The sequence below is a fragment of the Prenolepis imparis genome, unplaced genomic scaffold, assembly GCF_030444845.1.
Source record: "Prenolepis imparis isolate NDT839.2.m4 unplaced genomic scaffold, iyPreImpa1.0 SCAF_3, whole genome shotgun sequence".
NCBI lineage: Eukaryota > Metazoa > Arthropoda > Insecta > Hymenoptera > Formicidae > Prenolepis > Prenolepis imparis.
In genome coordinates, this window is record NW_028141161.1 from 8935680 (window position 1) to 8960254 (window position 24575).

The 24575-nt window shown below is 33.2% G+C and overlaps 2 protein-coding genes across 5 annotated transcripts in view; one reads left to right on the forward strand and one right to left on the reverse strand.

The window, feature by feature from the left end:
• LOC145933341 (uncharacterized) overlaps positions 1 to 21608 on the forward strand; it is a 28673-nt gene extending 7065 nt beyond the window's left edge. For 2 of the 4 annotated variants that reach the window (XM_083032944.1, XM_083032945.1), the window contains exons 3-11: positions 712 to 855; positions 9254 to 9620; positions 10662 to 11096; positions 11931 to 12118; positions 18245 to 18374; positions 19654 to 19794; positions 20021 to 20205; positions 20265 to 20479; positions 20637 to 21608. In XM_083032944.1, coding sequence (XP_082889070.1) covers positions 712 to 855; positions 9254 to 9620; positions 10662 to 11096; positions 11931 to 12118; positions 18245 to 18374; positions 19654 to 19794; positions 20021 to 20205; positions 20265 to 20479; positions 20637 to 20760 — 1929 coding nt within the window. In that variant the 3' untranslated portion in view covers positions 20761 to 21608. Of the gene's footprint in view, positions 1 to 220; positions 374 to 711; positions 856 to 953; positions 1170 to 7400; positions 7498 to 9253; positions 9621 to 10661; positions 11097 to 11930; positions 12119 to 18244; positions 18375 to 19653; positions 19795 to 20020; positions 20206 to 20264; positions 20480 to 20636 lie in introns of those variants that run through there. The other 2 variants (XM_083032943.1, XM_083032946.1) reach the window with 2 other exon arrangements.
• Wus (TM2 and DnaJ domain-containing protein wurst) lies at positions 19952 to 23924 on the reverse strand. The gene is made up of 5 exons (XM_083032947.1): positions 23378 to 23924; positions 22960 to 23107; positions 22196 to 22560; positions 22003 to 22110; positions 19952 to 21922 (listed from the first exon to the last, which is right to left on the reverse strand). The coding sequence occupies exons 1-5, from the start codon at positions 23663 to 23665 to the stop codon at positions 21713 to 21715; spliced, it is 1119 nt and encodes a 372-aa protein (XP_082889073.1). The 5' UTR covers positions 23666 to 23924; the 3' UTR covers positions 19952 to 21712.
• Positions 23925 to 24575: the final 651 nt, after the last annotated feature.

Consider the following 24575-nt stretch of genomic DNA (forward strand, 5'->3'; position numbering starts at 1 on the left):
TATATTAAGAGAGATAATTAAATTAGGATATGAAATAAATAAATAAATAATTAATTAAATTAATTATGATTAAGTTAAAATAACGAATACATGAAAATGACGTTATTGATGATAATGAAAAATAAAAAGAATTATTTCTCTCAATTTAATAAAAATTATAAGAAAAATGCAAATAATCTATATAGCTTGTTCAAGCTTTGTCACATATTCCCCATGATTTCCAATGCGTGTGACGATGAATCGTGGAACAATAAAAGGAGATGTAGGTCGAAGAAGCGATTCCAACGCGCTTTGCCGGAAATCGCGACATTTACATGACAGGAGAGACGATTTGCGAGCTCACAGCGATAAAAGTGTCTCCCAGAGTGAGAGAGTGCGTTTTAATTTATATTACAGCCTCCACAGAGTACCACTATATTTCTCAATAAAGCATAAATTTCGACCAAGAAAATATCTCGACTAACAGTCGTCTGTCGATCTTGTTGATTGACAAAGTGCTCTTTTTTCCTCGCTAAATTTTATGATTTCGTAATTGTGCGATATCAACCTAAATAAAAAGGATAGTAAAATAATTTGAATTATATATATCAAATGATTTTCTTTTTCTTTTGCTCCTTAGGCCGATTATACCAAATTATTTATCATTCACGAAATTGCACGCTATTATATTGAATTATAATTTTGAAGCAAATTTGCGATATCTTTTTCCAGCCTCTCACCGAGCCACAATTTTCAACGATGGTAGGCGGTCGTAGAGTGAAGCTCATGGCAGGCAATGAAACCACCACTACGTCGATGGACACCGGCGAGAACAACCACGTTGTCTCCACTGTAGAACCGACCACCACTCAACAAGTAAGCCCTCTCTCACTCTATCTATCTCCCGTCGTGCATCCTCGTTTTCATTACGTCGACGCGTATCATCGACGGATCGGTCGCGCGACGTCTCGCGGCCTCGAGAGAGCGAGAGTGGTAGTCTATCTCGCGAGACTCCTCCGCAAAGTGTCGCGAAGCGCGGTATCGCGTATTCAACGGCCGCGAAGTTAGACACATTGTACGATTATTCCGTAAAAAAAAAAAAAAACACATTCATTCAGACATTTGTGTGGTGCACGATGCATGTGTAATAAACGAAACGCTTCTTCCTCGAGATTTAAATCGTTCCCAAAGTAAGTTACTCCAATTTTTGGTGCTCGTTGTTAAACATATTCAATGTGTCGATAAACAGCGATGATGTCAAGTATCTTTAATATGTATTAAAAGAAGTATGTCCCTATTTTTTATATTCGCGAATAATTTAGCATTATTCGATAATAAATTTTAATTATGAAAATTCACACAAATTGTGATATAATTCTTATTGTTAGTGTAAAATTATGTTCTTAATTCAAATATTTCTTGTTAATTTTTTTTTGGATGTAATAAAAAATTGAGTGTTTATTTATGATTTAATTTTCAAAATATTCGTTAAAGCTATTGAATTCTTAAATTTAATTAAAGATACACTCTATTGGGTTTTTCTCTATACAATGTGATTTTTTATCGAATATTTTTTTGTGATTCGCGAAATTTCCGGAAGTATCGAAGACGCATAAGTGGCAACAGTTGAAATGCACGATGACGCTCGTGAACATAATAGGAAAAACGTGAACGTGGCTCACATTAGTGTGTTAATGATGCATGTGTGTACGTGCGCACACGAGGCACCGACCAACGCGATAGCTTAACTGACGTATAAATAGCGCGTTTAAAGAGAGCCGGCTAGAATTCTCTCGCGTATATGTCTTGTGAACCCATCAGGAAGGCGCGAGTTGCTTTCTGAGGTGGATCGCGCGACTGGAGCGGATCCGGTGATTGAAGGCTGCGTGTGACCAACGTCACAGAGAGAGATCGAGATCGCGAAAAAGGAACAGCCGTTTTCAAAGTGCGCTTAATTCGTTAATAATCGCGTCTTCGGTATTTGCGATGTTCGATGAAGAATTTGTGATGTGAGTAAAAAAGTGTAAGACAAACTTTGTTGACATAGTTTATGATTTAATCGCGTGTCTCATAAATAGAGTGGTGATGTTTGTTATTACAGTGGAGAAAAAATCTAAGCAAACCAAAATTATATTCGATAATCACAAATCTACTGTCATCCGTTAAAATTACATAAATTCTTCTCGGCTAAGATATTTTGGTAATTGTTAAAAAAATTAAGAAAAAAACGGAAGAGATTTAAATATACGGATATTTAATGGCGCATTTTGTAAATTAAGAAACAATATGTTCTCTCTTTCTAAAAATGGCATGTTAAGTAAATTCTCGAATGTATCGAAGTTATCTCGAAAGTCTCGAAGTATATTGTTGCCTCGTTTCCGCAGCTCTGATTCATTCTGTCGTTGCGCTTATTTCATGAGCAGCTGTCATTGCATATTTTGACAGTTATGTGCATCGAGGGGTTAATAGTATATTGAAAGTTATATGTATCAAAGGATTTTGTGTACCTATATAATTGCAATTAGCGAGTAAATTGTTAAAATCTGAAGAATAGTTTATTAATTTTGCGATTGAGTGGTTTCGATTACAGTTTCTCAGTTAGAAAAGAAAAAAACATGTAATAACTATACTTTGTAAAATGAAATAAAATTGAAAAAGATTGTTTAGTATCACAATGCAATTATCTGAGAATTTTATTAGAGAAAATAGATTGTTTTGGACTTGAAGAAATATATTGGAGTGATTTATATATTAAGTAATTTATATTTATAATTGTTGCAATAATAATTCTCTATCACTAAACCAATGTTAGCAAGAAGATGTTATAAAGTATTTTACAGTATTTTATATATATTTAAATATATGAGATGTATATAAATATTAAATCATTTTCAGTAGAAAATTGAAAGGTGTCATATACATCTCATATATTTAAATATATATAAAATACTGTAAAATACTTTATAACATCTTCTTGCTTACATTGGTTTAGTGATAAATAATTGCTATTGCAACAAAATAAATAAATCACTCTATATATAAATCACTCAAAGTTCCAATATATATCTTCAAGTCCAAAACAATCTATTTTTTCTAATAAAATGCTCAGATAATTGCACTGCGATACTAAATAATCATTTTCAATTTTATTCCATTTTACAAAATAGTTATATCATGTTTTTTTCTTTTCTAACTGAGAAACTAATCGAAACCACTCAATCGCAAAATTAATAAATACGTATTCTTCTGATTTTAACAACTTATTCGCTACTTGCAATTATATGTATACACCTTGATACACATAACTTTCAATCCACTATTAACTTCTCGATGCACACAACTGTCAAAATAATGACAACCGCTCATGAAATAAGCGCAACGACAGAATTAATCGCGGCAACGCGAAAAAGAGGCAAGAATATATTTCCAGATTTTCGAGAGGACTTCGAGACTTAAAAAAATAAATAATATGCCTTTTTCAGAAAGGGACTAGAGAAAAACACAAGCGCGTCATTCTTCGATCTTATATTAAAAAGAATATTTAAAAAGAAATAATATAAAGTTTATTTAAACTCGATTAATATTTTTTGACAGAAATTAGCTGAGTAAAGAGGTAATTTGCTAATTAAATTTTAAAATAAAAATATGTTATAGAAATTATAATAATAATGTTGTAAATAATATATTATAATACTTTAAACTTGAAAATATTTTTTGACAGAAATCAGCTGATAATTGTCAAAAATATTAATCGAGTTAAAAGAACTATAACATATTATTTAAAACATATTACTATTTTAATTTTTATAACATATTATTTTAAAACTTAATAAGCAAATTAACGCTTTAATCAGCTGATTTCTGTCAAAAAATATTAATGAAGTGTTAGATTGCTAATTAAATTTTTAAATAATATGTTATAAAAATTAAACAGTAATATGTTTTAAAATAGCAATATGTTGAAATAATATGTTATAATACTTCAAACTTGATTAATATTTTTAACTGTTATCAACTGATTGCTCTCAACTGATTAAAACGTTAATTCAAGGATAAGGTATTTTATCATACAACATTTAACTATTTTAATTTTTATAACAAATTACTATTTTGAAATTTAATTAGCAATCTAACGCTTTAATCAGTTGACTTCTATCAAAACATATTAATCGCGGATAAAGTATTGTAAAATATTATTTATAACATATTAATATTTTAATTTTTTTGATTATTATTTCAAAATGTTTAAAATTAGCAAATAGTATAAAAATTAAAATAATAATGTTTTAAATAACATGTTTTAAATAATGTTATAATACTTTAAACTCGATTAATATTTTTGACAGAAATCAGCTGATTTCTGTTATAAAATATTATTCGAGTTTAAAGTATTATAACATATTATTTACAACATTATTATTTTAATTTCTATGACATTTTTTTTATTTTAAAATTTAATTAGCAAATTAACTTTAATCAGCTGATTTCTGTCAAAAATATTAATCAAAATTAAATATATTTCAAAATTAAAACTATATATTATTTTTTTAAAAATATCATTCTTTTTAATGTAAAATCGAAGAATGGCCCGCTTGTGTTGTTGTAGTCCCTTCCAAAAAAGGCATGTTAAGTCGATTCTCGCAAGTATTGTTGCCTCTTTTCCGATGCTGATTAACTGTTTCGTTTCGCATTGTGCGTTTATATTCGTAGCATCGAGAAGCTGTCATCGCGAGGGTTAGCAGTTTGACAGTTTAAACAAAATAAAATAAAATAAAATAATATGTTTTAAATAATATATTTTAATACTTTAAATTCAATTAATATTTTTGACAGTTATCAACTGATGTTTGTCAAAAAATATTAATCGCCGATAAAGTATTATAACATATTATATTACTTACAAAATATTATTATTTTAATTATAATATGTTGTAAATAATATAATATGTTATAATATGTACTTATAATTATACTTTTTTCGCGATTAATATTTTTTGACAGAAATCAGCTGATAATTGTCAAAAATATTAATCGAATTTAAAATATTAAAAACATATTATTTAAAATATATTATTATTTTATTTAATTTTATTTTAAACAAACTATCAAACTGCTAACCCTCGCGATGACAGCCTTTTGATGAGAGACTGTCCAAAATAAAATTAAATAAAATAATGTTTTAAATAATATGTTATAATATTTAAAACTCGGTTAATATTTTTGATAGTTATCAGCTGATAACTGTCAAGAATATTAATCAAGTTTAAATTAATATAACAAATTTAAAACATATATTAATATTATTTTATTTTATTTTATTGTGGACTAACTATTAAACTGTTAACCCTCGCGATGAGCGTTGACAATGATGCTCTTGATGCTATGAATATAACGCACAACGCGTATCGAGATAGTTGATCATCATCGCGGAAAAGAGGCAACAATACTTCGAGACTTTCGAGAATCGACTTAACATGCCTTTTTTTAGAAAGGGAAAATGTATTTAAATAAATAGATATAAATTTATTTGAATTCTCAAGAATGTAAAATTATTTTTAATTTTCAATACTTGGATATTTAAGATTTATTAACAATATAAAAAAAATCGTTATTTTTATAGTAATATCTTATTTTATCAACTGTAGTAATAAACATGTAGGTACACTGAGAGAATTTTCTCTTATAGAATTTACCCTGAAAATCATTGTAATCGTGGGACAATATGGTATGGAAAGAATTTTATGAGAATTTCTTTGATTAATATTTATCATAACAAAAATAATCTTTTTCACAATAAAATATAAAACATGTTTGATTAATTTTACTAAACTGCATAGTAAAATTAATCAAACATATTTTATATTTTATTGTAATAGATGTTATTATTTTTATTGTGATAAATATTAATCAAAGAAATTATCATAAAATTCTTTCCGTACCATATTGTCCCACGATTATCATGATTTTCAGGGTAAATTCTAAGAGAAAATTCTCTCTGTGTAGATAATACCATTAAAAAGGAACTCAATAAGCTTCTTAGAATTATTTTCATGACATAATTTATTTGAATAAATTATTTAAATAAATTATTTGAATAAATTATATCATGAAAATAATTCTAAGAAGCTTATTGAGTTACTTTTTAATGGAATTATCTACGAACATGTTTATTACTACAGTTGATAAAATAAGATATTACTATAAAAATAAAGTTTTTTTTTATATTATTAATAAATGACTTCTTAAATATCCAAGTATTGAAAATTAAAAATAATTTTACATTATAAAAAATAACAAATTATAATTGTGAGCTAATTAACAGTCAAACATCGCTTAATTTGTAAGCTATTGTGCATAGAAAATGCACTCGAATAGACAATGTAAGATATATTCATCATCAAAAATATATATGTTTGTATCTTTTGATACGTTTGAAAATTCGTCTGAGTTAGTATAAAAGAATATATTTTGCGAATAAGTCTATAGTTAGGAGTTACATATTGTGCACTAATTCAGAGTTCAGGAGCAGTAATGTATCGTTTGTCTACCACATTCTCATAAAACCACCGCGCTCCCCGCCATAAACTGCCATATATTTAATATTTATTATTATTATTAGAGTACCTTACAACTAACTAGCAGAGGTGTCGGCAACTTTTCTGAACCCCGACTCTCGGCAACATATTTTAATTAAAATATTTAATAGTAAAAGAATCTAGCTGAAAAAGCGATATAGCAATAGAAAGAGAAAGCTGCATATGGGCTCCTTCTGTCTTTGTCTAATATACGCGCATGTGACAAGGACACAAGAGGTCTATATGCAGCTTTCTCTTTCTTTCCTACATCGCATTCTATATCACAGCCGCTTACGCGTTATGACTCGCGCACTCTATTCTTACATCTCTATGATATATATCACAAATAACAAATGAAAAGTTAAATAAATTTAACTTACCCTATCGTTGCTCCGCCGTTGCCCGATGCCCCCCGGGCCACCGACCTCTCTCTCTCTCTCTCTCTCTCTCTCCGCACCGTTCCTTATTTATGGCACACACTCGAAACACTCGCGTTATTTTTTCGCGACGCGCGGTGACGGATTTTAGATATCACATTTCGACGCGTTTCGGTAAAACACGAGAATCGCGAGAGCTTATTCGCGCGCGAACAAAACCGATGCTCTGTTTTCTCGTCACCGTTTTTTTCAAGACCCACTTGTCGGAAGGCCTCATCGAACGACGATGATGCGGCGACAACTTCACGACGCACTCAGAAGTCGCCGATATTCCAAGAAACGGGCATTACATTCCACTATGTTTTATATGTCACAATTTAACGGCCGAGAAATCGGATCGACAACGCCGAAAAACTTGGGAAATTTGCGTTGAAAGTACAATGGTAATTAGATCCGCCCGTGTATATAGTGTAGACTCTCGCCCGTGTAATGGACCAGCTCGTACGATCGCGATCACGATGTCCGTACACGATTTCGCGACACGATCGGATCTGTACGATAATCAAGTACGTAAATACACTAAACTCACACTCGTAGTGTCGCAGACTGGCGATGAGCATGCAAACGTTGATCGCGAACCGAAAATGCAACAGACAGGTTTGTGCCAGTTACGGAACGTGCAGCACGCCAAGGTCGCAACGACGTAATGGCGGGTGGTCGTGTCGGGACGTACGTGCAAGCTCGGAGCTCGGCTCGGCTCGGCTCGGCTCGGCTCGGCTCGACTCGGCTCGGCTCGACTCGGCTCGGCTCGGCTCGGCGACTCCGGGCAACGACATTGATGTGTTGCGCGTTCCGTAACTGGCAGTGCAGTTAATCGCAGATAGGTTATTATTTATTATAACATATTATTTACAACATATTACTATTTTACATTTTATAACACATTATTATTTTAAAATTTAATTAACAAATTAACATCTTATTAATATTTTTTGTTAGAAATCAGTTGACTAAGGAGTTAATTTGCTAACTAATTTTTTAAATAATATGTTATAAAAATTAAAATAATATCTTTTAAATAATATGTCATAATTCTTTAAACTTGATTAATATTTTTGACAGTTATCAGCTAAATTCTGTCAACAAATATTAATCGCAGATAAGGCATATTATAACATATTATTTACAACATATTACTATTTTAATTTTTATAACCTATTATTATTTTAAAATTTAATTAGTAAATTCACGCTTTATTAATACTTTTTAACAGAAATCAGCTGACTAAAACGTTAATTTGTTAATTATATTTTAAAATAATCATATGTTATAAAAATTAAAATAATAATATGTTTTAAATAGTAGTGTGTTTTAAATAGAATATTATAGTACTTTAAACTCAATTAATATTTTATATGTTTTAAATAATAGTATGTTTTAAATAGAATATTATAGTACTTTAAACTCAATTAATATTTTTTCACAGTAAGCTGATTTCTGTCAAAAAATATTATTCGAGTTTAAAGTATTATAACATATTATTTATAACATTATTATTTTAATTTTTATAGCATATTTTTATTTTAAAATTTAATTAACAAATTAACACATTATTAATATTTTTTTAGGGAAATCAGCTGATTAAATCGTTAATTTGTTAATTAATTTATAATATATGAATATGTTATAAGAATTAAAATAATAATATGTTTTAAATAATATGTCATAATTCTTTAAACTCGATGAATATTGTTGACAGTTATCAGCTGATTTCTGTCAAATAATATTGATTGATCAAGAATAAGATATTGTAACATATTATTCACAACATATTACTATTTTAATTTTTTACCATTTTATTATTTTAAAATTTAATTAGCAAATTAACGCTTTAATCAGCTGATTTCTGTAAAAAATATTAATCGAGTTTAAACAAACTTTATATTATTTTTATTTAAATATTCTTTTTAACATAAAATCGAAGAGTAGCGCGTGCTACACGCACGCTTGTATTATTCTAGTATAGTTAAAAATTAAAATAATTGTTTTTTATTACTACATTTTAATTTGGCGTAAATATGAAATTTAAATTACATAAAACTAATCAGAGATCTTATAAATTTAAAGATACCACTTTAATTTCAAATAACAACCTGCAAATTTAGACAATGATAGATAAATAATAATGTAGTTTATGGGATACATTATTGAGTTGATGATTAATCGAGCTCGGAGATGAAATGCAAGCCGTGGCACAGTTTGTAAATATCATATCTTTTGGTCTCGAATATAATTTTCGTCATTTCGTGCGTTATTTGACAGAAAGTTCGACGAATCCTCGAAGAACAGGCCAGGTGGCAAGAGAACGGCTCACATAGACGCGTCAAGTGCACATCGAGCACTGCTTGCTGCGTGGTTAACAACTACAGCATCATCGCCTCTAGGGGTGAACTCGCTCGAAATAACCGCGCCGTGAGTGAAACAACGGCTACCAGCGTCATCGCCAAGAAACGGGCATCGTCGAACGTCAACGGGAGAATCCACTCCAAAGAGGAGACCGCTCGGAGCAGCATCCTCGCCGAAGAGGAATCGAGGAGGACGAAAAGCGTGTCCAAGGACTCGACGAGATCGAGAGGCATTCAGCGAGGAATAGTTAAGTCTGCTTCCGTTCCGAAGGATTTGAAAGAAAGTACGTTGCATAATTTCTAAAGATCGTAATCGAAATCATACAGTGTCTGTCAAATATTTTTTAATTTCCTGACGTGCAAATATTCTCTTTTTTATCAAATTATATAATTATCGTTTTTTTTAAATATGATTTTAAAATAGTCTATTTATTTAACAAGTATTAATACTCTCTCTTGTTCAGTATTTTAATAACTATACAGTATTTTAATAACGTCAAATTATACATCATTATGTTTTATAGCAATGTAAATTGTTTTCCTTTGTTCAATAATCTTTAATGAATAATTTTTTTAAAGAATTGTCGTTAGACTGTTATTAGCTATTTGCATTCTAAGTATGTGCTAATTTGCGATGAAATTATTTTTAACGGAATCGTTAATTTTCTGTATTATTTATACTTTTCTAAAGACGTGTTAAAAGAACGATGGTAATGTGATGCTTTGTATTTTTGCTTTTGTCTCTTTTATCACACAAATTACTTACAAAACAATAGAAACTAATGATAATCGCATATTTCTCATAATTTCTGATTAGAATTGCAAATAAAACCAAACAGGATCTTTTCACAAAATAATTTTATATATAACGCAATAAATATATACTTTTAAAACTTAAATATTACAAAAGTAAATCGACTAAAATAATTAAATATCAATAAAATTATTCTATTACAAAATTAATCGAATTAATCATGCGAGAAATAATTTGTACAAATTTCCCGAAGAAAACTTTCTTTTTCTATATATGCAATTTAAATTTTTAAGAAATTGATAAGTCAGAACTCAGAACTTGCCTGTTTAGGTCGGGACGAAAGAAAAGTAAAAGTTTTCTCTTGCATCGATCCTAATGACGCGCGAAATTGTCACGAGAAATCCGCACGGTACATTCGCGCAAAGTACAATCAGGTATATTTTACGACAGTTTACATGTACAAACATCTGCACGCCGCTAGATGCGTCTATTTAAACTCGCAATCGGCGTGGACGCAGCGAGACGTCTTGCAAAGTGACACCGGCCAAATATAGAACCGTGGCTCGTGCAGGTCTTCCAGCGAGAGAGAAAACGTTACAGCGGCTGCCGGAGGAGGGTATCCTGAAGAAGTCTTCCGCCTTCCTGACGAGCTTAGCGCATTATCCCTCCAGTAAGCACTCCGAGAGGAACTCGCTGGACGACGAGTCGACTAATAAGTTTCTCAGGCCGTCCAACGGCTACGACCTTCCTCGCGGTTCCTCGTCCTCGCGGTACTCCGGTCTGAAGGGATACTTCTCGATCCTGACGAACGGTGACGGTGCCCAAGTGCGTGTTCTACGACAATCGCCCAGCGTTCAAACCCTGTCGACGAGCTGGAAGAAAAAAGGCGTCGGGGTGAAGAAATCGGTCTCCTTCAGTTCCGACACCAGCTTCGAGGAGAAACGCGCGCCTTACCGGAAGTCCGTCGTCCACGAGGCTAAGATCTACCGCAAGGGTGTGCTTCAAGGTAAGTTACAACATGATGAAATAAATTCATGAATTTTACTAGTCTCAATACGTTTTAGTTCAGTTTTTATTAAATATAAAAGTTAATTAATTAATTTTAGCAAATAATGCTTTAACAAAAATTGATTCTTTTTTGGTTAATGTTATCTTTTTATTCAAATAGTTCAATTTTCTCAAATTTTAAATATTGTTTCTTATATAAACACGATGTAGAATCACTGATTATATCGCCATTACGTAAACAACGATGACTTGTTGAGATTTTTTCTGTACACATAACTTCTCGTGTTGACACGCGTTATGTTTGTTAGCGCCGGGAAATTGATCTTAATGTGTGACATCAGTCGCGATAAAGTACACTAACTGATATAAGAACATTGTTTGAATCTCGATAAACACTTTGTTTCACGTTGGAGGGATCTAACAAGAGCATCGCGTACTGATGCTTTAGCGATGTGCGATGACATTTTGATGAATTGGAACAAATTGTCGACATAAATTATCACAATACGCGAATTTTGATTTATCTGAATGAAATAAATATCCATCTAATTTAATAATAAAGATAGTTTATTCGTCTATTCGTCTAGAAATGTTAGAAGCTTTAAACTGTCGCTTACAATTTATGACCGTGAAATTTGGAGTAACATGCCAACTTCAAATGCTCTTGATGTATACAGAACAGGATTATTTATTCAGTATCTGATACATCTCGGACTGATGTATTAGACAGTCAGTGCTGCACGAATAATCTAATAAAGCTTTTATCCGCGCGAGATTAAAGTGTCAGCGTTGAGACATTATGAAAGTATCACGATGAATATAAATCTTGCAGATCGCGTGCGCGAAGAAACAATTAAGTCAAAGGTGCCACCCTCGTGGGAAATACCCTCTGGGGGCCCTACGGCCCTACTGAGGGCCGCCAGAGAAGCGGACGACATCGGTCTCAAAGAGATCGTCACCCAGGCTCGTAAAGTGGGACTAAAGGGTATGGATGTCAACGTAGTCGACAGTAGCGGCAGGGTGAGTAGAAATTTTCGTATTAATTTCATTAGTCTCTAATTGCCATCTCTCATCGCGTCCCGTAATTTTAAAATTGCTTTACAATATTCCCTGTTACGAAATTCTATACCATTTTATACTTTCGACTCCATAGTGCGGAACAAAATAACAAGAAAATTCAATGTGTCAAAGTTCACAGATTGTTGAAAAAAAATGTAGAAGAAATATGATGGAAATTTAAAAATTGGTAAAAAAAACTATTAAATCTATACATTAAAAAAAATTGATTTAATGAATGGAGAACCATTTGCCTCCGCACTCATCCGATCTCGCTAGAAATTCTCTCAAAACTGCACCATCGGAAGGAGACATAGTCGGTTAGATTACGCTAAAACGAATCTGACGGATTGGAAAGCCGGCGGCAATCCGTAATTAACTGCGCGCGATTCGCGATCGATGAAAGTGCAATTAAGGCCGAGCGAGTCGTGCGCGACAGCAGAAAACAAATTTTGCCTTCGAATGAATCTATTTTTAAATCGCCTAGTAATGTGTATGTGTGTGTATGTGTGTGGGAATGATTCCGGCATCTCTCGATGCGCGTGAATTTCGCTCCTCAAAAAATGCAGGCAACAATAGACAAGTCCTTATGGGCTCGACGAATGAGAATTAACTGTGGCGTAAAGTATTGAGATGAATATCTTGTTTCTCTCTTTATTTTCTTTTTATTAATTCAATAAAATGAAGCAGCTCAAAATAATAGAACGTCTCTATTATACTATTAATATAAATAAAAAATTGTATTATATCATTATATACGAAAAAGATAATATAAATTATTTTAAAATAATTTCTCTTTATTTTACAATGTAAAACAATTATTTCTTATTATTAACAAGATTTAATATTATTTTCAAACAACATTAATATTTATAAATAATTTAGAATGAAAGTGTTTTCACGTCATTTTGCGACTTCTTTTTTTATATTTTATCTTTAAATATTTTCTCAGAAATACCTGCTTAATCTAAAGAGAGTTCGTTTCGTGCTGCTTGGCATTGCGATACACCTCAATCAGATAATAGGCGTAATTAACATAGTATGTTTGAAGAAGTTTTCTAATCACTGACGAAACTCTGTATAATTAGAGCCAGTCTGTTTTCCAACGTGCAGATTTAAGCGATAAAAGATCGATCCGATGGAACAAACCCGTTCACAGTCGGTGATTTTCCGTCGGTGCGATTCGGTAAGAATTCCATGCTTACGGTGGTTTCATTAGTGTCTACGTACGATTCCCTTGTGCACGTTGCCTCATGGAAAAGTACCGAATTGCTCGTCGACATTCAACTCTGCGACGAGCCGAGCATAAAATTGTGCCCTGAGAAATATACGATCACCACATTTCGACAGCAAACATATGATATTGTTCTGAAAACGGAAACGGTGGAGAATATATATTAAGTAAATCTAGAATTATCTTTATTAATTAAGCTTTAGAGTGTCGCGTGCGCTTATAATTAAATGTTGGATTTATTAAATATTTCAAATTTAAAAGTTTTGTTTTAAATGAGCTTTAGAAGCGATAAATTCTCTTAAAATAAACATATTGCCTTAAAATTAGAAAGAATGTAATGCATAATAAAATAAATAATTACACATAAAATATCAACTTTAATGACGATTCTGTCACTGTTCTGTTAATCTGAACACGATGAACAAAGTTGCGATTATTTTTCAAAGTAATATTGATTATTCTATTGAAATATTAGCAATGCGTTGCGTAAAGTTTATAATGCGGATGGTATTAAATATTCACACGATTTGCAGCGCAAAACTCGTTTCTAACATCGTAATTTGTCATACAATTATATAAAACTTAATTAACAATAGTGGTATAAATATTTAAATCGCTATTTAGAAAGAGAATAGAGATGGCAAGGAGCAGGCAGAGATTTTTTTAACATATATATATTAATGTGTATTAATTAATTTGCGCACAATCAAAATAAAAAGTCGCTCGATTCTCAATTCAATAGGAAAGGCAAGATTCATTGAGACTCGTGAAGCATCTCGTGTCTTTTTCTATTTACTCGTGAAACATCTCGCGTCTTTTTCTATCGACGACCCGTATTTTCTTATTCGTATCCTTTTCTTATTCTCTACGCATCTTTCTCGCTTTATCTCTAAATCTTTAAAAGGCTCGCTCGAGCGAGCTCGAGCTCGACTGAATAGGGTATCGTATTACATGTCCAGCTGCGTCGAGTTTCTTATCGCGGTGATTTACTCTCTCTCTCTCTCTCATACAAATGTGTATTTCATTCATTTTTATTCACACACATGATTCTAACATCGATGTAGTTACGAGCATTGATTGAGGACTTTCTTTCTCGTATCCTTTTCTTATTCTCTTCGCATTCTCTTCGCGTTTTATCACTATTTCTTTTTTAAAAGGCACGTTTAAGCGCTCGTCATTGACAAAATTTAACGACACGCAAATAAAATCTAAATAGAAAGATATGCCGATACTTTTTTTGACACTTTTAATTGTTTAAATGTCGCACATCACTGATTAAGAGCCATCACACACAAATTGACATAGCTGCATATGCATAACATAAGACTGTCTGGACCAATGAGTATCGAACATAAAGTTACATAAAATCGCCATATTGATTTACATAATATACTCATTGGTCCAGATAGTCTTATGTTATACATATGTAGTTATGTCAATTTGTGTGTGATGGCCTTAAGGTGTGAATAATTTGTCTTAATTTAGTTATTTATAGGGCCGGTTTCACCATCTCTGATTAACTCAATCGGCCGATTAAACTATATCTTTGTCTCTTTTTAAGAACGTAGCTGAAAAGAGACAAAGATATAGTTTAATCGGTTGATTGAGTTAATCGGAGATGGTGAAACCGGCCCATACTTTATTTTATTATCATTTTAATTATACACGTGTGAACGTCAGTGTGTTTAATTTATTTTCTACGAGTGTGTAGGAAATAAATGTGTACCTATATCATTTATCATTTGTTCTTTTTAATTCTCAATATTAAAATATTTATACCTCCATATAAGTAACTCGTAAGTGATGTTGCACAACACCTGATCATATGTTTCAATCGCACCGATTTAATTAATTGAATCATAAATACGATGTCGCAATTTCGATTAACTGTTAACAAACACGTTATACTAATATTTATACATTTTATTCAGATAATATAAATAATTTTGTCACTTGTCAATCTCTCTCTCTCTCTCTCTCTCTCTCTCTCTCTCTCTAGATGCAATATGCAAAGATGCGATTATTTTTCAGAGTGATTTTGATTATTCGATTGAAATAAATATGACGTGATAATTGCGTAAAATTTGCAATGCATATTTCCTTAACCACGCATTCCATTCGTGGCGCAACATCGTTTTTTACATTGCAAAATTTGTCACATAATTTAAATTATATTAATAAAATTTATGAAATTGAGAATCGATAAATTGAATATTAAAATTGCTATTTGGAAAGAGAATAGAGAGAGATGGTAAGGAGCAGGCAAGAGTTTTCTTAACATTTGTATTAATTAATTCGCGCGGGAACACATGGATTGATAATTAATAAAATTATAAATTACAAATTCAAAAGGAGGCTATATGGAGCCACGCGTAGGGTGTAGGTACGCAAATATTAAAAACAAACTTGTTGGAAAAACAAATTTATTGAATCTAAACGTTTCGGTCCTTTCTTTGGACCTTCTTCAGTAAATTTAATACAATAAATAATAATAGGGAATCTACATACTTTATTTAATATTTGCGTACCTACACCCTACGCGTGGCTCCATATAGCCTCCTTTTAAATTTGTAATTTATCAATGCAGGGAGCCTACATTGTTACTTAATAAAATTATAATCTCGTTCTATTACCGTCAAATCGAAAAAAGTTTCGTAGATTGGTCGATCTGCAAAACATTGAATTGTCTCTTGTGCTTGTTTTTAATTAATTTTTTATTAATTATTGCAAAGATCGTGAAACGGAAAATGACTTTCTTGCACAATGGTGGGGAGATTATTATCGATTACTCTGTACAGATGCGAAAAATCCTGAATAATAAATTTCAAGCGCTGAAAATAAAAGCATGACAAGTAGTTCGCGAAGAGATATTACCATAATTAATTTCGTCTCGAAGAATACACTCTTAATACAAAAGGAATTTAATGTCTCGCAATGATAATGTGCGTTCGTTATTATCAAATGATTTCGTATGAGAACAAAACCAAGTCGATTTTTTGGAAGACAACAATGTTGTCGCGTTTCGTTAAATTTTTATAATCTAATATCTTACAATTAGACCCACACGCGAAATTTTTTCAAACTAGTCAGCACTTTCTATTGCGTTCTTGTATTTCGAAACGCGTAATCTCGATCTCTGACAGGATGAGTTTCCTGCTTTGTGTGACCGCATTCCATATGCGACGATGTCGCGCAGCAATTAAAGTTGGGATCGCGCTTCGTCTCTTCTCTCAGAGGTAGAATGTGGTCGACCTTCGCGATGAACGCTGCATTAAGGTCAGAATAAAGGGAGGTATGTGGATTTTGCGGATAACTTTGACGGATAATCTCGGTATCGCGACTTTTAAGATCGTGCACATAAAGCGGGAAGAGGATGAGGTGATTGCGAGAGTCACAGCATGTGCATCGCGTCAAGAAACTGCGATCTCGATCTCGATTCACTGTATGCGCGGTGCAACGTGAAATGGTTACGCATCAACCCTGAGATGACATTAAAGAAATACTCGATTTCCTTAAGCGAACTGATATGTCGACGATGATTCAACGAGGCTGCGGATCGATAGACCCGCGCGAGGTTGACATGCAATTTGCATAAATCAGCTGGAGCAAGAATAATGTAAATTCGTTACTTGTTATAAAACTGCTTTAATTTTATATATAAATTAACTTAAAACACTCTATAATTAGTAACAAAATTTAAGACAAAATTCTATTTATAATTTTATGTGCCATGTGTGTAATATTCCAAGAATCACACACACACATACGTATAGAATACATGTATCAGAAAACAAGATGTAAAATTATATAAATAGAATTTGTCCCAAATTTTTCATAGAAAAGCGAGAGAAAGAAAGAGAAGGAGGAGAAAAGAGAATAGAAGAAAGTGAGATAAAATCAGAACACTAAGAGGAAAATGTTAAATATCTCTCGAGTATGTATAAACACAAAAGAAATCAATCTTTATTTTTTTTATTATTTTAAACTTTGCATAATAATTCTTCTATCTTTAGATAATAAATAAAATTATAAAAATAATTTAGAGTATTAAAAATTTTCCATCACAAAAATTGTAAAATGTAAACTGTTTAATCCGCTCGTACGGTCTTGTTTAAATCGAACAAAAGAGAGTTCGTTGTGTGTTTGTCGACTTACATTTACGATCCGCGCAACGTCTTACAAGCAAATGCGTCTTCTTCCGAACCGTTTGTTGGCATAGCTCGTGCTTTAACATCTGTTTGTATACTGGCGCATGCTGACGCAAGCAAAGCAATAATGTTACAACGTTCAATAGCCACTTAATAAATTGATTCTTAGCGGATAGTCCATTGTGCATCCCGTGGAGGACAGTAGCAAACAATGGTAGAATGAGAGCATCTTCCTACCAGACAGAACACGTACATACATTTCAATAATAAAGATGTAAAACACGATTTTCATTCTCCTTTTCAATATATTTACATGCCAATCAAATATAACAACATGTGAACAGCATTCAATAAATTCGACTAAATACTATTTAACATAAAAACTATAGTAATTTGAAAGGACATCGCTTACACTCGATCCTGAAAATTAATTAAACTGAAATTAATGGAAAAAATCGTAACTTAAACTCTGATTTATCGCAATTTAAACTCTGATTTATCGTAATTTAAACTCTGATTTATCCATTTGATTTAGATTTAGCGAATTAAATCCGCGAACTGTGTGGAATCTTGCGTGTTTTTTCGTGTCATGGTCAAAGAGACATTGGTGAAGAGGCCGTGAATAATGTTTCGCTCGAAACGCGAGTTTACGTAATCGAGCGTGCTTTCAGTGTAAACTAAAGCGGGATTATTTGTTTGCGATTGCAGACGGCCATAAGCTACATGGGTGGGAATGGTGCATCGGCGATGCTAGAACTGGCGCTCTCTTTCGAAGGTGTGGACCCGAATCTACCGGACAACGAGGGCAACACGCCGCTCCATTTTGCCGCCCAGGCCGGTGAGTGTGATCGATTATGTTATGAATAATATCGTGTGATGAATCAATGTCTCGTGATGATATTATGCGCGATGCGCGCAACAATAGCGAAATATCGATAATCCGTTGAGAATTAATTAATTTTGTAATTCCATAACTCTTTACAGAATCTCATTTCTCTGAATCATGATTTGGAATCGTGATTAATTCCTACACAATGATATTATTGAAAGTACGATATTATCGATGTCACATACACACACAGACAATATTATACGATATTTTAATATAATATTTTAAATTTAAATCTGGAAAATTTGAAATGTTTTACCTTTTTCGTCTCGTCTTTTTGGGATTCAAAATATCATCATCTTCGGCAATTATATCCAATGTTCCAAAAATATATCTGGCAAGATACGAAGGAATAGAGCTGGCTGCGTTTATTCATAGGAAAAGTTACAAGAATAAGTATTGCATCAATCGAGCACACATAGCTATCAGTAGGCGTCGAAGATGATGTGTTCCAATTTTCGTAGGAATCTTCAAAATTCGTTCATTTCGGAACAGCCTCCTCCTACCTTTCTCTCTGCAGCTGGTTTAGAATATAATTTATCTCAGTGTTTATCTCTGCTTCTTTCCCGCCGCGCGATTATCCCCTCTTAATAAGTGGCGAAAGACAGCCACGTGGTTCCAAAACGGCTCTATATACATCCGTCGAATAGGTATGATAGTATAACAGGCATAATAATATAACAAAACGAAGTTTAAGATTATTTACGTTTAAGACTCAAGACTGTTTATAGTTTCAAGTAAAATTGGAAAATAATGAATAGCTAAAAGCTGTTAATTCGCACATTTTTCTTCATTTTATATTTTATTTTATACATTTTATATTTATTTTATTAAAGTCGGCTTTCTGCGAATGAAGAAAAAATTATTTATTTAAATAATGAGTATTTTAGTCATATAATCTCTTATCTGCCAGATTTTTTAATACCCTAAGATGTGGTCCATTATATTATATTTTTAAATGTAAATGAGAATAATAAAAGCGTCTTTAATGTTGAGAATTCGAACTAACAATAAGCCTAATGCCAAATCTGCCGGCAGAATTTTTGCGTCGACACAAGGATCCCATCGTGTCGCCAAAAATAACGAAAACATCGCTGCCACGCGATAATGCGTGGCATAAAACGTTCCGAGCCAAAACACCACGAGTTATGAAATATATTAGCGATCGCGTGCGAAAAAAAACAGCATCGATGATGTTAGTACATGTTCCTTGTCACGTGTCTGACAGGACAGACCGAATGCCTCAACATCCTTCTGCAGAGATGTCCAGATATCGAGGTGGACGCTAGAAATACCTTGGGTTTTACACCGCTCATGAAAGCTGCCCTTCAAGGTAGAACCAAATGCGCCAAGATTCTCCTATTTGCCGGTGAGTTCAGTTCAGTGAAATTTTAATTAATATAAATATTAATTCTAGAAGTTATTAATTAATAATTTATAAAATATACATAATAATTCTATTAAATTCAGCATTGTCTAAATATCAAATATTATATAACATGTAATAAATTATATACTTTGCATCGTCCAAGAATATTTCTAAAATTTATTATCTGTGTACATAAAAATTTAAAATTAATTTTTGTTAATTCTAGGTGCAAATCCTACATTACGCGATCATGGTAGAGGTTTGAGAGCCGAACAGTGGGCGAGATTCTGCGGCAGATACATGTGTGCCGAGGTAATCGAGAGATTCGCGAGACATCGTCTTTTGGAGAGGACGACATCCTGTCGTTGGGGCAGCGAGCCTGAATTGGCTGCGAAAATATTACAAGGAAAAGTACGTTGTCATTGAATCTTCTTTACGCAGAAGACATAAATTTTATGTAAATTATGCAGGTGACACCCATACCTACGACACCTCTACCGCAACCTTCCTCGGGACTGAAATCGAAAATAAGGAAAGTCTTCCGCACTACCTCAAGTCCAGATAGAACTTTCTCTCTCGTGTCACAACTCACCAGCGCGGCTCTCTGCGCGAGTAGTCCAGCTCTACCGAAACCGTCACCTATTGTAAAGAGTCTTCTACGACCATTGAGTGTACCTCAGTTAAGGTATGACGTTTATTAAGAAATCAAGATTAGTCTTATCATTTGCAAAAATAACATAAAGATATTCTTTGCGCAATTTTTTAATTATTTATTAAAAATTAAATAACATTAAGACTGACATTCTGAGAAAATTAAAGAAAAGAATTGTGCCATTTTTCAGGGTGACGTTAGTTTCGCCGCAAGATTTCTTGGAGAAGACCTCGGAGAAGTACGGGACAAATTTTACGGATAAAATCGAGAATTCCATTACAAAGCCACTGCGTTCGAAAAAGAAGAGCAAGTAGTCTAACGTGAGGCTATCGCGGCTGCGAATCGTGTTTAGTCGCCCGTTTTGCGTTGAACAATCGCGAAGAAAAATCACGCAAGTATGCTTGACGTAAGACAGAGAGATGAAGAGAGTGATTTGTGATCATCTTTATCTGAGATCATTTACGTATTATTCGATTCCATTGTTGCCTATAACCAAACGGCCAACCGTCGTCCGGAGCCTCTAAATAGATCTCGTAGGTTTTCCGGTTTTACCTCGTCAAGAAAATATTAGCGATGCATTTCTCGGACGTTCGCAAAAATCAAAGAGAGAAGATCTTCGATCTCCTTCCGATAAATCACGATTATCAATCGATTTGTTGTTTGAAGTGTTTTCGTGTCTACGTGTCTACGGGTCGTGCTCGAGATTGTTTTTGATGTAAATCATCGCCACGGCCGGATGCGCAAACATTCGAGACGGTCGAATTTTATTTTTAGTTTAAAGCTTAGAATGAATCGTGTGAGAGACGTGGCGAAACGAGAGCAAGTGTGCACGCGATTATATGGAAGATTCTGTGAAATCACGCCGAGAGTCACGTCAAATGATCGTGATACAGGAAGATTCATCAAAAGACTTTCCTGTCCCCGTCGTCTTACCGCTAAATGGAATTTCGATTTTTCCAAAGGAAACATGATCTCGAAGTCGAAGCAAACTCGAGTAAATTTTATCGGTTGAAAGGGTTAAAAACAATTGAAGGGCGAATTTGCGATCGACGTATATCGCAGATGTTCCTCTAACTTATATAATACACGTTTTACCTACAAGATTTTATATCGATGCAGTTATTGTCAGATGGTTGTTTAAATAAATATCTTATTAATCGACTGTTTGATTTGATTAATTATTCTCTTGCATTTTAGATCGATGTTGGTGGTTTTTTCATCGGTCCATTTATCCCTTACTGATCTTCGAATTAATGTTGCGCAGGCTTATCCATCGGAACGGCGATTCCGACGTTGTCTACGATTCTTGGCCTGCGACAGAATCTCATATGCTTGCTGAATCTCCATGAATTTTTCCTGAGCCTTGCGCCTTTCCTCCTCCGATCCTTTAACCTTGTCGGGATGATTATCCCTGGAGAGAGTTCTCCATCGTGCTGTGACTTCGTTCTGCGAGGCGGTTTGCGAGAGGTCCAGAATCTGCAAAATGATAAAGTGTAAGTTTCATTTTATAATACTTATTTTTTCATATTTTTCAAATCTGATCGACTGTGTTCAACCTTGTAAGCGTTTATTTCGCCTCGAGGATCTGTAAGATCCACCAGTTGCGCCCACGTTGCCCAAAAACCTTGGTGTTTCGCCTGGTTCCACGTGGCTTCCAAACTCGCCTAACGCACAACAAAAATAACCGCATGTAAAAGAGATCATGGTATGGTTTAACATCTTAAAGATTGAACATTATCGTAAATCTACCTTGAGATCTGTCCATATAGGCGAAGTGAGGAAGTGCTGTATCGCTTCCGACAGTTTGATCTCCTCGCCCTCGCTATCCGTGATAACCGCATTGAAATACAAATAGCTGCTAATAATTGCGAAGTACAGCATAACGGCTAAGGCTAAAAGTGTCATTCGCCGGACGAAACCTTTTTTCTTTTTCGGTTTCAATCGCCATTGTTTACTGAATGTATCGAAGCTCAGACTCGAAGCGACCACCATGAGAAAGATCCACATGGTGTCGTCGCCGATGTAGTACAAAGTCGGATAAAATAGATAAGCAGTAGCAAGCGTTATCCATATTGAACCTTGCTCTCTTCCAATGTTTCCGATCGTCCATACACCTTTTGAAGCATTAACACTGAATAAAAATTTAGCTAAAATGTCTGTACGTCTAAAAAAATTTTTTTTCCAATTATTTTTTAAATTATTTTTTAATTGTTGATTTTTTTTAATAAAGAGAGAAAAATTGAATTTGCGGTATTAATAAAAAAAGCTTTTACTTAAAATTCAAGAGATATTTTGTATAATAAAATTGGTAAAAAAATATTTAGAATTTAATTTTCTATACTTTTTGTTGATTCTAGGCGACAGATATTTTTAACGAGCACTTTGCGTCGCTATCACGACACTAAAGTATTATCGTGTGGACAAACGGATAATTTGCAAGAAACCGCGCGATAAGAAAATGCATGACGCATTGTTAATCTTCGATTATTTTAATTTCTAGTACAAATTCTTACCAAGCGCGATCACAGTTGGTATTAAGAGCAACAGATGCCTGAAATTAATGCCATATATTTCTTCCTGCGGGATCGCGCTATTGAATATCTCGGCCCATAAGTAGGCGACGGCAGTTTCCGCTGCGAATCGCGCTGTGGAAAACGGCGGCTGTAAGCAACAAGTTCAATTTCATCATCGGTTTACAATGCTTTTAATCGCAAACTGCACACGTATACATTTATGTACGTTTGTCAATTTCAGTTAAACGAAAGTCGTATTACTTAACGTCATCAAATTTTGTACGCGATGATACACGAGGAATTAATTACAAAAATTGAATATATAATACGCGTTAATAAAAACCACCGTAGAGATATTTCAAGACCGACAACATCAATCGCAGCGATGATTCTAAACACGCGTCGAATATTTATTTACCTTTTGATTCGCTCTGATTTTTTGCTTAAAATTCTCGATAAACGCCGGGTCGTCGTTCGCGTCAGCCACGTATGCAGGTATCCTGTAAATATCTCTGATCCAACCAACACCAATGTAGCCACCGAATGTGCTGATGTACACGAATGCCTGGTCGTCTCTACCAAGATACACGTGGTGCACTCCGAAGAGTCCGCCAAACAGCCATAATAAATAAGCCCAGAACTTCGATTTTCTGTCCCTGTTCTCGCTCACCTCGTCGACCAGTTTATTTCCTTTTGCTTTCCCCATATTATTCTCTAAAGCAACAGTTGGTTACTAACTGCTCATCTTGATTTACTGTTGATCACGTGGACGGATTGCCAACGTCACTTGTTCAGTTCGCAGACTAACGAAAAATTGCGCGCGAGTAACGTATCCGTGTTATTTACACATTTTCACAGATGATATACTTTGCACACGATGATTTTTTGCCGTTCGTTTACTCAGGTATACCTGTCGGTGGTGTATCGTGGAATGACGGTCGGGAGTCTTCTGCACACCTTATGGTTCAACGCTCCAGTTCAGGTATAACGGTACCAGTTCAGGAACGTAACAAGGAAGAGTATATTTATTTCTCTCTTAATAAACAGATTAAGTAATTACTTTCGATAAATGTTGCCAAGAGATAATTAGCGGAAATTGAGCGAATATATGTGTGTATAAACATTTATTAATAATCTATAAAATTTATAAATATGTATTTTTTTTCCTGTAATTACATTTGCAATTAAGTAAGTATATATTTTAAACAATAAACAATTATTTTATATTGTTGAATATTGAATTTGCTTTGTGAGTAATCGCTTATGGGATGTTGTGCATTATTTTTCGTAAAACAGATGATGGAAAGAATCTTGCAGAATATTGTTTAAAAATATTTAATTTCATTAGTGCAATTCTAATACAGATTTTTCATAATTGTTTATGAAATAAATTGCTGTAGACTGAATTTAATTCTAAATCAATATTGACTGATATTCGTAAATTCTCTCATTCTCTCTCTTTCAATTTCTTTGCAATAATGCAGTTTCTTCATAAAGAAAACGTGTCAGATTTATATCCGTAAAACATAAATTGGATTTAAAATAATTATTTTATAATTTTATAATTATTGTATTTATATTATATTATATTTTCCTTAAAATTATATTATATTATC